The sequence below is a fragment of the Martes martes genome, assembly GCF_963455335.1.
Source record: "Martes martes genome assembly, chromosome: 4".
Lineage (NCBI taxonomy): Eukaryota > Metazoa > Chordata > Mammalia > Carnivora > Mustelidae > Martes > Martes martes.
In genome coordinates, this window is record NC_137891.1 from 88,681,263 (window position 1) to 88,698,603 (window position 17,341).

Below are 17,341 nucleotides of genomic sequence, written 5' to 3' on the forward strand. Positions count from 1 at the left end.
AATGTGATCATTTAATCATTGCCAAAGATCTCTACAGATTAAAATATTCTGAGTTCTGTGAAATCACATGATCTTTACCACTTCAGAACCCCACTATCCTCACTGAAATAAGGGAGCCCATTTCAATGATGCCCTCTCCTGGTGTCATTCCCAGGCTGCAGAGGACAGCCACTACAAGCTTTTATAAAGATGGTGGTGCTCCCTTTATCAATGCATTTTGTAGGAGATTTTGGTAAAGGGAATGTACTCTGCTCTCTCCTTGAGTACTTTGTGGGTTTAGGGTAAGATGGTCATATAAAATAAATCCATCCAACATTTTTATTTCCCTGAAGATTTGAATCCCACCTTTTACATTTTGTCAGGAATATCCTGTCATCAGAATTTTATTGCATGTAGTCCATCAATGAGTGTAGGTTTCGGTTAACCAACCAAATAACCTGTTAAAGCCCCTCCCAGCTGCTCAAGATAATACACTGAATCCAAAATTTCTAGGAAATTGCACCCACGTAAATATATTCAAAATGATCCAGCAATATGTTCTATCCTTCTTGGTCTAGCACTTTATGAATCCATTGTCATACATATTCTCAAGGGTTTTACCAATTAAAAAAATGATAAAATCTTAACATTTTATTTTGTGTGAGCATTATAACCTCCTGGGTTATACTTTGTGCTATTAACCTGGGGTATTCTAGAATGGGGCCTCAATTAAGAGTCTGTAGATAATGAAGGATGGTAGGTGAACATCTTAAAAGAGAATTGGCATTACTTGTAAGACAATTGCCTTAGGTGAGATCATTATAGGGTTTCAACTTAGGGAAAGTTAGTCTCCTCAGATAGGGGAGGAGGGGCTACTTCTGATGGCAGAGAAATTTAATGAAGATTTAAGTGTTCAAGTTCTAAGATTTGCCCAAATCCACTATATTTTTCCAATTCTAGTGATCAGAGTCCCACTCATACCCAAGTCAGTGTCCTAACTGCTACATAAGAGACCTAGAGAAGTTGTGGATTTACAAATTGCTTTGTAATTATGCAACCCACAAAATCAGATTTTTGTTCTGAATTAAGCCTCATCAGTTTTGAGAGATAAAAGATTTCCTGGTTGTTTGACCTTGCCTTGAGTGAGGAATTTAAATGCTTGAGCCTGTCATTTTCTTCCTATAAATCTCCCATTGCAATCAGTAATGCAGTCAGTAAACAATTTTGTAGTCTTCATTCCCATCACAAAAGTCAATTGTAGTATTGTAGTAGTAATTTGGCATTTCAATGTCTGGTTTCCAATAGATATTTTATTTCAGACAATGTTGATAATTTTAAGGAGTCATTTTGTCATTGCACACTATGAATGATTGGATTTTCCATTTTCCCTTGGCTATGATGTCATCAAAATATTTAAACTCATCAGATCAGATATACAATCCAGACTTCCACCTTTTTTTTTAATTTTAAGAGAGGGAGGTGGGGCAGAGAGAATCATAAGCAGGTTCCATGCCTAGCACAGAGCCCAACACGGGGCTCAATCCCACAACCCTGAGATCATGACCTGAGCCAAAATTTAGAGTCAGACGCTTAACCAACTGAGCAAGGGGTGCAGGCACCCCTTGACTTCCATCTCTGAGGGTCAGTTTCTTTGAATGACTCTGATGTAAAATGCTGTAGCTAACAGAGGAAATAAAGTGTTCACAGAGGAAATTAAAAAACTAATGTAAATATTTCAACCTAGAGGAATTTAACACAAGAAATAAGTGATAAAAGTGTTGGAAAAGTTGGGAGAACAGAAAAGGGGAAGGAAGGTTATACTACCCTTTTTATGAAAGTCCCTACCCTCCCTATAGAGAGACACTCATTTCATACCTGTGTGACCTTATGTTTCAAGAACAGCTGTCACAGGAGACTGTAAACACCAGCTAATGTCACCCAGAAATCTGTTTCTGCCAGTTCAGTACTAGTCTGCCACTGCTACCAGATCCAGAAGAAGACAATTTCTTCTATATTCTATTCTAATCTCTTGTGTATAATTCTTATACTGGCAAAATTTGTAATGGAACCTGTGTTGTCAAGGGAGCCTGGGAAATAACCTTTCCAGGATTTCAGCCCTTATGATGTGGAGAGAACTTACAAGGACTGAGATGGTGCTGAGAACTAACATAAAATACCTGACACAACATGACTTCGCAAAGTGGAAATAGAGTACTTATGGAAAGAGAGGAGAGAAAGATGAATTTTAGGAGCTGGTATGTAGGAATTGAGGATCTGGATATGGACTTTAAAACTATGATTTACAAATACCTTAGATGCATATAACACCACGTACTATATGCTGGCTAACTGAAGAGGAGGAGGAGGAGGAGGAGAGAAAGAAAGGAAGGAAGGAAGGTAGGAAGGAAGAAAGAAAGAAAGAAAGAAAAGAAAAGAAAAGAAAGAAAGGCAGAAGTTTAAAGGAAATCTCAGAAATTTTTCATACCTGTTTGGAAGACTGCTGATTTAGACACTAATATTGCCAGGAATCACATACCCTCCAGCCAGCTTCCTCAGGGCACCCTTGACCTCCTTGTTTCTCAGACTATATATGATGGGGTTCAACATAGGGGTTATGACACAGAAGAGCACAGAGACCAGAATATCCATGTCTAGCGAGTAACCTTCTCTGGGTCTGTCATAGTTGAAGTTGGCCATTCCATAAAAGACCACAACCACGGTAAGGTGGGATGCACAGGTAGAGAAGGCCTTGCTCCTACCCTGAGCAGAGGGAATCCTAAGAATGGTGGAGATAATGAGTATGTAGGACACTCCAGTAAACAGGCAGGGACTCAGGCCAATGGTGGCACTGGCCACATGGAGCACAGATTCATTCAGAGAGGTGTCTGAGCAGGAGAGCTTCAGGAGCAGTGGAATGTCACAGAGAAAGTAGCTGATTTGGTTGGGTCCACAGAGCGTGAGTGTGGCTGCCAGTACCGTGTGTGTCACAGAATTCACCAGCCCACACAGCCAGGACCCAGTCACCAAAAAAACACAGACCTTCACACTCATGAAGACTGGATATTGAAGAGGGTGGCAAATGGCTACATAGCGGTCATATGCCATAGCAGCCAATAAGACACATTCAGTGCCAGCACATGTCACGAGGAAGAAAATCTGGGAAAGGCAGCCCTCATATGAAATGGTCTTCTTCTTCCGGAAGAAGTTCACCAGCATGACTGGAATGGTTGTGGATGTATAGCAGATGTCTAAGAAACTCAGGTTGCTGAGGAAATAATACATTGGAGTGTGGAGAGCAAGACTGATTCTAGTGGCTGTTATTATGAGCATGTTCCCCGCAAGTGTTGTCAGGTAAATGATTGAGAAAACCAGGAAAAACAAACCCTGTAGTTTGGGGTGGTTGGAAAATCCCAAGAAGATGAATTCCGTTACATCTGTTTGATTGTTCATTTCAAATGGTGTCATAGCTACAAAACAATGAGGAAAGAAAGAAAAGTCATAATGAAAATGTACAAAGAGCACCCTAAATTGGCATGTTAACCTACAAGGTTACATCAAATAATGTTGGATATAGAATGGTCTGGACTGTGGATGGAAGTGTGTAGGAAAGTCTTCAGAGAAATCACAACTTCTCACTCAACAAATCCAGCCAGTTCAGGCCCAGGGACTGCCCATGGATTTACATCACTGCTGGTGGGTGAAAAAAAAATGAAGATTTGGTCAAAACCTACAATAAACTGATAGTCCTTATCTTAAAGCTCATCTAGTTCTGGATCTGCTAAATCTGCCTCCTCGCATTGCATGCTTCACTGCATTAAATTCTTTTTTTGTAAATATTTTATTTTTTAAGTAATAAAATTTAATTGTGAAAAATTAAGAAAATAGAACAACTCACAGAATCAATTGTTCAGTGTATTCCATTCTAGTCTCTTTTTCTATATATGAATCTTGATCTCTACTTACGGGCTTAAAATATTGGGAGCACAAATTCCTACAAATGCATTTTATTCTATCATACAAAATAAATTTAATATCTCCCTTATGATTAAACATTAGATTGCTTCCATTCCCTTTGCTATTATAAACGCTAGAATGAAATTTTTCATACAGAAATATCTGTGAACATCTCTTATTTCTTCGGAATAAAATTATATTCATTTGTTTTATGTAAATTGATCTCATTTTTCTCAATGAGAACATTTGTCTTTTAGGATTTATAAGACATAAGAAATTTTAAACAATCATATATACTTAGGTAATTTTCCTCATTAAAGTAAACTTTAGTAATCCAAAATTTATCCTCAGTCAATTTTTACATATATTCTGAAAATATAATTAATATAGTACCAATTTTCTGTTAAGTTATCCATTCCAATGCAAGGCTAGTTCAATATTCAAAAGACCAATCAATATAATTTACCACATTAACAGACTAAATAAGAAAGTGCATTATTGGGACGCCTGGGTGGCTCAGTTGGTTAAGCAGCTGCCTTCGGCTCAGGTCATGATCCCAGCGTCCTGGGATCGAGTCCCGCATCGGGCTCCTTGCTCGGCAGGGAGCCTGCTTCTCCCTCTGACTCTGCCTGCCACTCTGTCTCCCTGTGCTCTCTCGCTCTTTCTCTCTCTGACAAATAAATAAATAAAATCTTTAAAAAAAAAAAAAAAAAGAAAGTGCATTATTAACTTAATAAAGGCAGAAAAATCATTTGATAAAATTCATTTTCCATTCATGATAGAAGTTATCAGTAGAGTAGGGATAGACATAGACTTTCTAAACTGGTAAAGGGCATTGAGCACATATTATGTGCCTGGCACATGATTTGAATTATCTCATATTACTTTTTCCAACAACCATAACATGGGCACCATTAATCTCAGACTACAATGAAGAAACTAAGGAACTGAACTCAGCTAATTTAACCATTGTCACCATCTAGTAAGCATCAGATGTAACATACATCTATTTTGTTTGTTTTGAGTTTAACGTACTCTTTTTTCCTACTTTCTCAAGGTGGAAGCTTGGGTTAGGATTTTAGCCATAAGCTTTTCTTTTTCTTTCTTTCTTTCCTTTTTTGCCTTTTTTTTTTTGATATTTAAACTTTATTTTATTTTTTCAGTGTTCCAAGACTCATTGTTTATGCATCACACCCAGTGCTCCATGCAATGCATGTCCTCCGTAATACCCACCACCAGGCTCACTTAACCTCCCACTCTCCTTCCTTCCAAAACCCTCAGTTTGTTTCTCAGAGTCCCCAGTCTCTCATGGTTCATCTCCCCCCTTCAATTTCCCCCAGCCCCCTTCTCCTCTCCTTCACCCAATGTCCTACATGTTATTCCTTATGCTCCACAGTAAGTGAAACCATATGATAATTAACTCTCTGCTTGACTTATTTCACTCAGCATAATCTAAGTATTAAATGGTATAAGTTTCCCTCTAAACCTTATTTCAGTTGTATCCCACAAATTTTGATATACTGTGTTTTAATTTTTATTCAGTTCAAATATTTTTTCACTTACTTTAAGACTTTGTTTTTGTTCTATGAGTTATTTGAAAGTATATTGATAAAGGCTACATGTTATTTAATTCCACCAGTATGAAATGTCCAGAATAGGCAAATCTATAGGACAAAAAGATTACTGGTTTCTCAGGGCTGGGGGCAGGGAGTAGGGGGGAGTGACTGCTAACAGGTATAGTTTTTAGGTGATGAAAATGTTCTGGAATTATGTAGTGGTTATGGGGAGAGTTGTACAACTGTGAATAGACTAAAAATCAATGGATCATACACTTTAAATAGGTGATTTCATGGTTTGTGAATTGTATCTCAATAAAGTTGTTATAAAAAATTTAAAAAGGGGGGCACCTGGGTGGCTCAGTTGTTAAGCATCTGCCTTCATCTCAGGTCATGATCCCAGGGTCCTGGGATCGAGCCCTGCATTGGGCTCCCTGCTCAGCTGGAGGCCGGTTTCCCCCTTTCCACTCCCCCTGTTTGTGTCCCTTCTCTCACTGTCTCTCTCCCTCTGTCAAATAAATAAATAAAATCTTTTAGAAAAAAAGAAAGTATATTGATTAATATTTAAATATTTTGGGATTTTTCCAAATATCTCTCTGTTAGTGTTATTTCATTATGTTCAAAGAATATGTCTTATATGACATTTATTATTATTTTTTAAAAATTTTTATTTATTTGACAGAGAGACAGAGAGAGTGCACACAAGCAGAGGGAGTGGCAGGGAGAGGGAGAAGCAGGCTCCCTACTGAGCAGGAGCCTGATCCATGGATCATAACCTGAGCCGAAGGCAGATGCTTAACCAACTGAGCAACCAGGTACCCCATTTATTATTTTAAATTTAAATTTTTTATAGTTCAGAATATTATCTATCTTAGTAAATGTTCCATGTATACTTTAGTAGAATATATATTCTGTTTTTGTGAGGTTGTTATTTTATAAATGTTAATTAAATTAAGTCAGTTGACTGTTGTTCAGGTCATCTATATCCTTACTAATATTCTGCTTACTTGTTCTCTTAGTTAATGAGAAAGGAGAGTTGAAGTCTCCAACTATAATTGTGCATTTATCTATTTCTCCTTTCACATCTGTCAGTTTTTGCCTCATTAATTTGAAGCTTTTTTTCAGAAATATACACATTAAGGATTGTTATATCTTCTTGGAGATTTGATTTCTAATTTTTTAAAGAACTTATTTATTTATTTGAGAGAGAGAGCGAGAGCATATGCACATGCAGGGGGCAGGGGCAGAAGGAGGGGGCAGAGAGGGAGAATGTTATCTATTTGTTCCACTTACTCCTTGTTTCTTGTTCTCTCTTTTTCTGTCTCTGTATGCTTAAGTGAGCATTTTTTATGATTTTTTAAATCACATTTATATATTTATTGTTTTACCTTTTGGTAAACTTTTCTGAATGTCGCCCTAGGAATGACAAAATACATAGCAAATAGTATGAGTCTACCTTCATATTATATACCACTTCAGTGTGGTTGTAAGACCTTATATTTCTAATTTCTCCCTTGCTTCCTTTTTGCTATCATAGTCACATATTTTACTTTTACATATGTTATGAACATACACTACATTGTTGCAATTTTTCATTTAAAATGTCAATTTTGAGAATTAAAAATAAAAGTGAGTTTTTCTATTTTTCTATGGTTGTCATAACAAGTTACCACAAACCTGATGACTTGAAACAAACAAACCAAAATATTCACTCACAATTCTGGAGGCTTACAAGTCTGAAGTCAAGGGATCTTCAGACTCCCTCCCTTCAGAGGGTCATCCTCCCTCTGAAGGCTCTAGGGAAGAATCATTTTTTGCCCTTTCATAGTTTCCAGTGTCTCCTGGAAATCCTTGGTGTTCCTTGGCTTATAGCTGCATGGCTTCAATCTTCACCTCTTATCACATGGTCTTTTCCCCTGTGTGTATCTCTGTGTGTCCTTTCTTTTTCTTATAAGGACACCAGTCTTGGAATTTAGGGCCCACACTAAATCAGTATTACGTTAATTTAAACAATTACATCTTCAAAGACTTTATTTCCAAATAAGGTCAAATTCTGATGTTCTCAACAGACGTGAATTTTGGGGAGATTATACTCAACCTATTACATTTACCTTCATTTAATATATTTTTAATACTTAACCCCTCTTATAAAGATCCAGGTTTCTGACTGGATCATAATCCTTTTCCCTGAAGAGCTTTCATTAACATTTCTATTACAGTATGTCTGCTGGCAAAGCATCCCTTCAGTTTTTGCTTGTCTGAAAAAAATGTATATTTCTTTTAATATTTGAAGCCTATCTTTTGAGTTGACAGGTTTTTCAAAGCACTTTAAAAATGCCACACTACTGTCTTCTTACTTGCATACTTTCTGATGAGAAGTCTGCTGTAATTCTTATTCACGGGTCTTTGTCAGGTTGGGTTTTTTCCCCCCTCTAGCTGCCTGCAAAATTTCCTTTCTGTATTTACTTATAGCAGTTTGGATATAATATGCCTAGGGTTTTGCTTTGTATTAATCCTGCTTAGTGTTCTTGAACTTTTCAATCTGTCATAAAATTTTGGAAAATTCACAGCCATTGCTTCTTCAATACATACACACACACACACACACACACACATACACACACTTATATATTCTGTTTATTCTCTCTCTTCCTTCCAGGATTCTAATAATGTACATGTTAAACAGTTTGATATTATGCCATAACTCTTGGGTGCTCCGTTCTTTTCCCCTTTTTTTACCTTTTTTCCCCCTTGTGTTTTGATGTGGGTAATTTCTATAGACCTTTTTTTAAGGTCATTGATTCTTTCTTCAGCTGTGTCAAGTCTACTGATAAAACTGTTAAAGGTAATTTTCATCTTTTTTTTTTTTTTTTTTTTTTAAAGATTTTATTTATTTATTTGACAGAGAGAGATCACAGTAGACAGAGAGGCAGGCAGAGAGAGAGAGAGAGAGGAGGAAGCAGGCTCCCTGCTGAGCAGAGAGCCCGATGTGGGACTCGATCCCAGGACCCCGAGATCATGACCTGAGCCGAAGGCAGCGGCTTAACCCACTGAGCCACCCAGGCGCCCCAAAGGTAATTTTCATCTTTATTGTCATGTTTTTTATTTCTCACATTTCCACTGGATCATTACTTACAGATTCCTTCTCTTTGCTGAAATTAACTGTCTGATCTTGTATTTTGTTTACTTTTTCTATTAAAATGTCTACCCTTTAATCATCATCTTAAATTCCTTGTCTGATAGTTTTAATATCTCTCTCATATCTGGATCTGGTTCTGATATAAACATTAGTATAAACACTGTCTTCTCAGAATGTATTTTTTTTTTTTTTTGGTAAGCATTATACCTTTTTTTTGAAAGCTAGGCACGTAGAATAGTAAATACTGAAATATAAATTTATTTGCTTGGAAATGAACATATCTTTCCTTATACTAAACCTTTAGTGTGAGGGTTAATCTAGTAACCAGCTGGATTGAGTTTGACTATGTTTTTCCTATGGTCATCCTGAGTGCACTACAGGCTTCAAATTACTCTGATGATACTTTGTCTTTAGGGTATGGACTAGTGTGCCCAAATTTCTGCTCTCTCTTAGCTTTGTGTTTTCCATTTTCCCTATTCTCTAGAGATAATCTATTTCTTCAAGATCTTTTAGCTGTAATCCACTGTTATTTTTACTTGATGGTTATTAGTAGGCTGGTGGGTAACAAGGATGAGGTATTCTTTGATGTTCTGGTTAACCCTTTATTTTAGATACTGTGAATCTGGGTCTTGGTAGTATGGCCTCCATGAGTAATTGTGCCCTCCTCCAGCTGTACAGCTGGACCTAGCATATATTCCTGCTCCCTACCCCTAAGGAGTAGAACTTTTATTGCCCCATCCCCTTCCTGAGCTGTAATGGGATTCCACAGTACCCTAAGGTGGCAGTTTTTATAGCTCTTGCCCTTACAGACTGTAGCTTTTGTTCTGTAGTAAAAATACAAGAAACGGATCTTGGAGGAGTTTTGACAGTTTCTGCTACTCCTTTTCCCTGTTATTTGCCCTCCACCCCAGCTTGGCCTCAGATAGCATCATTAAGAAAGCTTTCTAAGAATGCTTCCTTGTAAGCATCTGGTTGAGTTTAAGAAGGGAAAGAAAGTGGGTGCAAACCTTATGTCTATGACCTTTAGGGCCTTCACACTCTTATGCTAGCCTATACTTAGCCTCAATAAATAAAATATTAAATTAATAAATATTAAATTAATAAATTAATAAAATATTAAATTTAAATTAAATTAAATAAATTAAATAAAATATTAAATATTTTAAACTGAGTCTTCTTATCAGTTTACGAGGTATTTAGTGGTTTCTGCCTTAAGTTAAAAAAATCATGTGTTCCTGTGGTATCCTCTTTCTCCAGATTTTGTTTTAGTTGTTTGCCTTGCAACCTTAGTTTCCTAATGGGTTCAAGGAAAGTCATTAATTTGAATTTTATCCTGATTTTTGTTGTTGGTATAATGATGGGAATAAAGTGATTTGTAGCTCACTAAATCTCCAAGCTGAATTCAAAGTCTATATAACCACTTTTGAAAACTATATGGCAGCTTCTAATAAAGTTAAACATGGGATTTCTCTGTGACCCAACACTTCTACTCTTAGGCATAGTCTCAAGAAAATGGATGCATAGTTCACAAAAAGACTAGTATTAGGATATTCAAAAAATCTTTTTGCATAATAGCTCAAACAAATAGTATGCTTATCAGAGAAAAGTGGATAACAAATTGTGGTATATCATACAATGGAATGCTACATAGTTATTTACAAAACATACAAATACTGATACACATAATAACATTGATGAATCTAAAAAGCATTGTGTTGAATGAAAGAAGCCAGACACAAAAAATACATATGTTTCCTTTAAATGAATCTTAAAAAAATAAGAAAAACCAAACTATGGTATTAAATGAGAATAGTGGTTACTTCTGTGGGCTGGGAGTGGTATTATCTGAAATGGAGCATGAATTACCCAGGGTTGGGACTTCTGCATGGCTCAGATGATTATGTGTCTGCCTTCTGCTCAGGTCATGATCTCCAGGTCCTTTGAATGAAACCCCATGTTGGGCTCCCAGCTCAGTGAGACTTCTGCTTCTTCCTCTCCTCTAACTTTCCCCTTGCTTATTCTTGCTTATGCTTCCCTTGCTTCCCCTTGCTTATGCTTATGCTTGCTTATGCTCTCCCTCTCTTGAATAAATAAAATTATATATATATATATATCTCAAACTGTACACTTAAGATTTTGTGCATTTTACTAAATATGAATTATAATTCAATTTTAAAAATAAGGTAAGGGGGCACCTGGGTGGCTCAGTGGGTTAAAGCCTCTGCCTTCAGCTCGGGTCATGATCCCGGGGTCCTGGGATCGAGCCCCACATCGGGCTCTCTGCTCAGCAGGGAGCCTGTTTGCCTTCCTCTCTCTTTGCCTGCCTCTCTGCCTACTTGTGATCTCTGTCTGTCAAATAAATAAATAAATAAATAAATAAATAATAAAATCTTAAAAAAAAATAAGGTAAGGAAAGAGAAAAAGCAAGAGGAATTTTTCAATAAAATTTTCATCTCAGGATTGGTCAGAACCATGCCTAAATATTTTTTAAGTCACTAAGACTTTAAACTTTTCTCATTTTTGCATCTCTACTTCTTCTCTATCACAATAATAGTTAAGTACACATCACTTTTTACAAATCATATCAAGGCACATTCTTTGAAATGTTTTCTTTGGAAGAATGATTGTGATTGCCACAAACACATACATATATTTTGAGGGGGGGAGGAAACATGTCTGAACATACTGTCCCATGATAACAGGATTGCAGGTTGGCATCCCAGGCAACACTGGTGGCAGAAATCTCAAGCAAAATAGACTAACATTTGGCCTGTCCAACCAAAGGAATACAAGTTCAGAGTATTTGGGTTGTCCTAGTGAATCAGAAGAAAGCACCCAGAGATCTCTGGGACATAGTGAACTTTGAGAGCTCCACTGCTATCAGTGGTAGGAAAGCTCTTGGATTCTGAGTTCTTCTAAAAGCCTTCTCACCTATAGCTGCATCTCTTATGTCTAATGATTCCTACTATGTTGCAAGGAGTGGATGGTGGCAAACCTAGTTGGGTGCTGCCAAGTTCTAATGGGTGAGTTCTACGTAGTCTGGTAGTTTTTATTTTAAAGTAAACTCTACCCCTGATGTGGGGCCCAAACTCACAACCCTGAGATCAAGAGTTGCATGCTCTACTGACTGACCCAGCCAGGCACTGTGTAGCTTGGTGATTTTACTTCAAACATAATCTCATTAGCTCCACCAGAGGAGGTGGGGCACAGTATAGGCTGTATAAAGTTGTGTCAGGTATGTCTTTCTGAAGGTCCTTGGGGACAAAAAAACTTAGTGCTCCTACAACAGAGGCCTCGGAAAATATTCTCTCTCCAGCCATGGGGCAGCAGAGAGCTCAGGTGCCTGCGTGGAAGCCAGGCTTTGGTGTGTAAATGGGCAGGAATGATTGTAGAGTATCAGTAATGGCCCATAGACCACTTTCTAGGTTGGAACAGACTGGAAACAGGACACCTTGAGGGTAACAGCCAGCATTTTAGAGAGGCATCAGCTTTGAGGAACTGATAAAAATCTGTGGATCCAGAAAACACATGCAAACACATGCTCAGGATCTTTATACAGTTGTAAATTGTGAAACCCATCCCTACAGTCCCTAAGAGGTCATGCATCTTAGGTTAAAACACTTTTGTTTAGTTCAGGAAAGTAGTCTGAGAACTAAAACCAGAGCAAAATGACATATTTTGTAACTAAAGATATAGTTTTAGAGCTTGGAGAAAATGCCTGAAGCAACAGTTCATAGAGAAGGAACTGTGTCTGAAGCATTTTGTGGTTAATGGATGGTGAGGACACTGAATCAGTTTGGGCAGGCAGGGATCATTAAATAAAACAGGGGGGAAATGAAATATAGCAGGTATGGGGAGAGGAGAGAGTGGATTAGAAATGTCATTAAAAATCAGTGACATATATTTTTGAACACTTGATATCAAAAAGATAGATATGACAACCCTTTTTAGAGATTGATGTATACATGAAAAGATGTTCAACAGTCAATCATCATCAGAGAAATACAAATCAAAAGGACAATGAAGTATCACCTCACATCAGTCAGAATGGTTAAAATTAACAACATAGGAAATAACAGGTTTTGGCAAGGATGCAGAGAAAGGGGAAATCCTCTTGTACTGTTGGTGGGAATGTAAGCTGGTGCAGCCACTCTGGAAAACAGTGTAGAGGTTCCTCAAAAAGTTAAAAATAGGACTACCCAGTGACGCAGCAACTGAACTCCAAGGTATTTACCCAAAGGATACAAAAATACCGATTCAGTTTCATTGATGTGTTCTAGAGGTGGAACAAACAATCCTAAGATTTGTATGGAACCAGAAGAGATCCTGAATTGCTAAGGAAATGTTGAAAAAGAAAAACAAAATTGGGGTCATCACGTTGCCTGATTTCAAGCATTACTAAAAAGCAGTGATCACCAAGCCAGCATGGCACTGGCACAAAAACAGACACACAGATCAGTGGAACAGAGTAGAGAGCCCAGATATGGACCCTCAACTCTATGGTCAAATAATATTCAACAAAGCAGGAAAAAATATACAGTGGAAAAAAGACAGTCTTTTCAATAAGTGGTGCTGGGAAAATTGGACAGCTATGTGTAAAGGAATGAAAGTTGACCATTCTCTTACACCATACACAAAGATAAACTCTAAATGGATAAAAGACCTCAACATGAGGCAGGAATCCATCAGAATCCTAGAGGAGAACATAGGCAGTAGCTTCTTTGACATCGGCCACAGCAACTTCTTTCAAGATATGTCTCCAAAGGCAAAGGAAACAAAAGCAAAAATGAACTTTTGGTACTTCATCAAGATCAAAAGCTTCTGCATAGCAAAGGAAACAGTCAACAAAACAAAGAGGCAACCCACAGAATGGGAGAAGATATTCTCAAATGACACTACAGACAAGGGGCTGATATCCAAGATCTATAAAGAACTCCTCAAACTCAACACACACAAAACAGATAATCACATCAAAAAATGGGCAGAAGACATGAACAGACACTTCTTCAAAGAAGACATACAAATGGCTAATAGACACTTGAAAAAATGTTCATCATCGTTAGCCATCAGGGAGATTCAAATCAAAACAACATTGAGATACCACCTTACAACAGTTAGAATGGCCAAAATTAGCAAGACAATAAACAACAAATGGAGAGGATGTGGAGAAAGGGGAACCCTCTTAAACTTTTGGTGGGAATGCAAGTTGGTGCAGCCACTTTGGAAAACAGTGTGGAGATTCCTTAAGAAATTAAAAATAGAGCTTCCCTATGACCCTGCAATTGCACTACTAGGTATTTACACAAAGATATAGATGTTGTGAAAAGAAGGGGCATCTGTACCCCAATGTTCATAGCAGCAATGGCCACAGTCACCAAACTGTGGAAAGAACCAAGACGCTCTTCAATGGACGAATGGATAAAGAAGATATGGTCCATATATACAGTGGATTATTATGCCTCTATCAGAAAGGATGAATACCCAACTTTCCTATCAATATGGATGGGACTGGAAGAGATTATGCTGAATGAAATAAGTCAAGCAGAGAGAGTCAATTATCATATGGTTTCACTTACTTGTGGAGCATAAGGAATAACACGGAAGACATTGGGAGATGGAGAGGAGAAGTGAGTTGCGGGGAAATCAGAGCGGGAGACAAACCATGAGAGACTGTGGACTCTGAGAAACAAACTGAGGGTTTTTGAGGGGAGGGGGGGGAGTAGGATGAGCCTGATGGTGGGTATTATGGAAGGCATGTATTGCATGGAGCACTGGGTGTGGTGCATAAACAATGAATTTTGGAACACTGAAAAAAATAAAATTAAATTTAAAAAAATGCTGATTCAAAGGGATACATGCACCCTAATATTTACAGCAGCATTATGAACAATAGCCAAATTATGGAAGGAGCCCAAATATCCATTAACTTATGAATGGATAAAGATGTGGTATATAGATAGATATAGATATAGATGTAGATAGATATAGATGTAGATATAGATATAGATACAGATATAGGTAGGTATAGATAGATATAGTTGACTCATTCATTCTTTAGCAGGATGCTCTTTAACCTTCATGAATTTGTGTTCCTTCCAAATTTCCTCTTGTGATTGAGTTCAAGTTTTAAAGCATTGTAGTCTGAAAATATGCATGGTATAATCTCAATCTTTTTGTACTGGTTGATACCTGATTTGACCAGTATGTGATCTATTTGGAGAATGTTCCATGTGCATTCAAGAAGAATTTGTATTCTGTTGCTTTAGGATGGAGTGCTCTGAATAGATCTGTGAAGTCCATCTGGTCCAGTGTGTCATTCAAAGCCCTTGTTTCCTTGTCGATCTACTACTTAGATGATCTGTCCATTTCTGAGTGGGGTGTTAAATTCCCCTATTATTGCATTATTATCAATGTGATTTTTAAATTTTGTTATTAATTGGATTATAGGAATTTAACAATAAAACGTATGCTCCCTTCCCTTGCTCTTCATATTCTGGGACTCCTATTATCTGGATATTATTTTGCTCTATGGTATCACTGATTTTTGAAGTCTCCCTTCATGATCTAGGATTTGTTTTTCTCTCTTTTTCTCAGCTTCCTTATTTTCCATCATTTTGTCTTCTATGTCACTGACTCTCTCTTCTGCCTCATTTATCCTTACTGGTGGAGCCATCATTTTTTATAGCATCTCAGTAATTTTTAATTTTGGCTTGATGAGACTTTATTTCTTCTATTTCTATAGTAAGGGATTCTCTAGTGTTTTCTGTTTTTTTAAAGCCCAGCTAGTGTCTTTATAGTCATTGTTTTGAATTCTAGCCCTAACATCTTACTTATCTCCATATTGATTTGATCCCTGGCAGTGAGTACTTCCTCCTGTTCTTTCTTTTGGGGTGAGTTTCTCCATGTAATCATTATGTCCACAAAAGAATAAAAGAAAGAGAGAGAAAAGACAAAAATAACAACGAAAACACCAGAAAAGAAAAGACAGAACAAACCAGAATAAAACAGAAAAGAAGATGAAGAAGAAAGGAAGAAAAAGAAGAAGGAGGAGGAGGAGGAGGGATCAAACAAGAAGTAAAACAGAACAAAACAATAAACCAGATCCTGGGTGTATTTTGTTCTGTTTGTTAAAAGAAAGTAGATCCCAAATTAGAAAGGAAGAAAGTTATATATATATATATATATATACATACACACACATACACATACATATATATATATATATATATATATATATATATATACACACAAAACACAATAAAATACAATGAAAGGAAGCCAAAGCCAAAAAGTAACATATATATAGAAATAAAAATTTAAAAAGAATTGAAAAAATAAGAAAATAGCTGAAAAAAATAAAACTGAAGTACTAAAGAATAATAATAATAAATAATAATAATTAAAAAACCCCACGAATGTTATATACCCCAAGATCTGAAGTTCTGCAGTTCTCTATGATCAGTAAACTTGGTGCTATCCATTATATGCTGGCCTTCTGGGGGTGGGGCCTGTTATGCTGATTTTCATGTGTCCTTGACCTGGTGGAATTGTGCCTCACTTGCCAGGGGCCGAGTTCACTGTAAGTGGCTCCAGATTGCACTATGTGGTGTTCTTTTCCTCCCTGAAAGCTTTCAGCACTGATGAGGGAGATGAAAATGGCAGCACCCCAATCTCTAACTCCAGATCTAAAAGTTCACATCCCCTACTCTTCAGTGAGCTCTCACAGAAAAACAGTCAATCATTCTTGTGTCCCTGATTTCCAACCAACTCTGTGTTCACCCAGCTAGTGACTGAGTGTTTTTATCTCAGGCACATGACCCAGCTTTGAGTCTCCAAACTTTATGGACTCCTGCAACACAGACTGGTGCCCTTCTTCCCAGGGAGGAAACAGGGTGTCACTGTACTTCTGCCTTTTGCTAGGTCCCTGCCTGGAGAGTGGTCACATGACCATCACCATGTAGCATTTTGCAGTTTATGGCAACATCAAGCAGAAAGCTGGCACCTAGACTCACTGTTTTCAGCCAGGTTCTCTGCTCAAATGCCTGGGAACTCTGCCACACTCAGGCACCCCCATTCTTTGTGTGACCCCAGGGATCCCGAGACCACACTGTCCCACCTGGGATTCTGCCCTGCTTCACCATCCAAGCACCTTTAAGCCAGGGACATCCCCCACCATAGAAGACTTCTAAAAGTTCTGATTTTGTGCTCTGCTCCTTATAATATTTTTCAGTAGCCTCCTTAAGCTGTCTCCCTTCCCTTGCTGTATCTTCCGATATATTACCCTTGATTCACATCTCCACACCACCTACCTTCCAAAGAGTGGTTGCTTTTCTATTTGTAGACTTGCAGCATTTCTTTTCTCAGATCTCCAACTGATTTCACAGGTGTTCAAAATGACTTGATAACTAACTAGCTAAATTCCAGGGATCAGATGAACTTAGGGTCCCCTACCCCTCCACCACCTTAACTCTTTATCCTAATCATAATTATTTTTTAAAATGATACTTTGTTATCTGATAATGATATATTTATAAAGTGCTTTATAGTCTTTAAAGCTTATGCATTCTTATATTTTATTCTAATAATTCAAGGCACATGAGTAAAAGGTAAACACAACATTCATTAAAAATTCCAAATCTTAGGTCCTTGAGGAAATTAAAGTTTTTAAATTTCAATAGAAAGTTGGTACTGAAGTTAAATATAATTTTAAAAA

General features: G+C 37.4%; 1 protein-coding gene across 1 annotated transcript; it reads right to left on the bottom strand.

The window, feature by feature from the left end:
* Positions 1 to 2,484: 2,484 nt before the first annotated feature.
* On the bottom strand, positions 2,485 to 3,444 carry LOC308341630 (olfactory receptor 5V1-like; the record flags this gene model as incomplete). Its single annotated transcript, XM_080801655.1, has 1 exon — positions 2,485 to 3,444. One exon carries the CDS (start codon positions 3,442 to 3,444, stop codon positions 2,485 to 2,487), a length of 960 nt encoding a protein of 319 aa, XP_080657781.1.
* Positions 3,445 to 17,341: the final 13,897 nt, after the last annotated feature.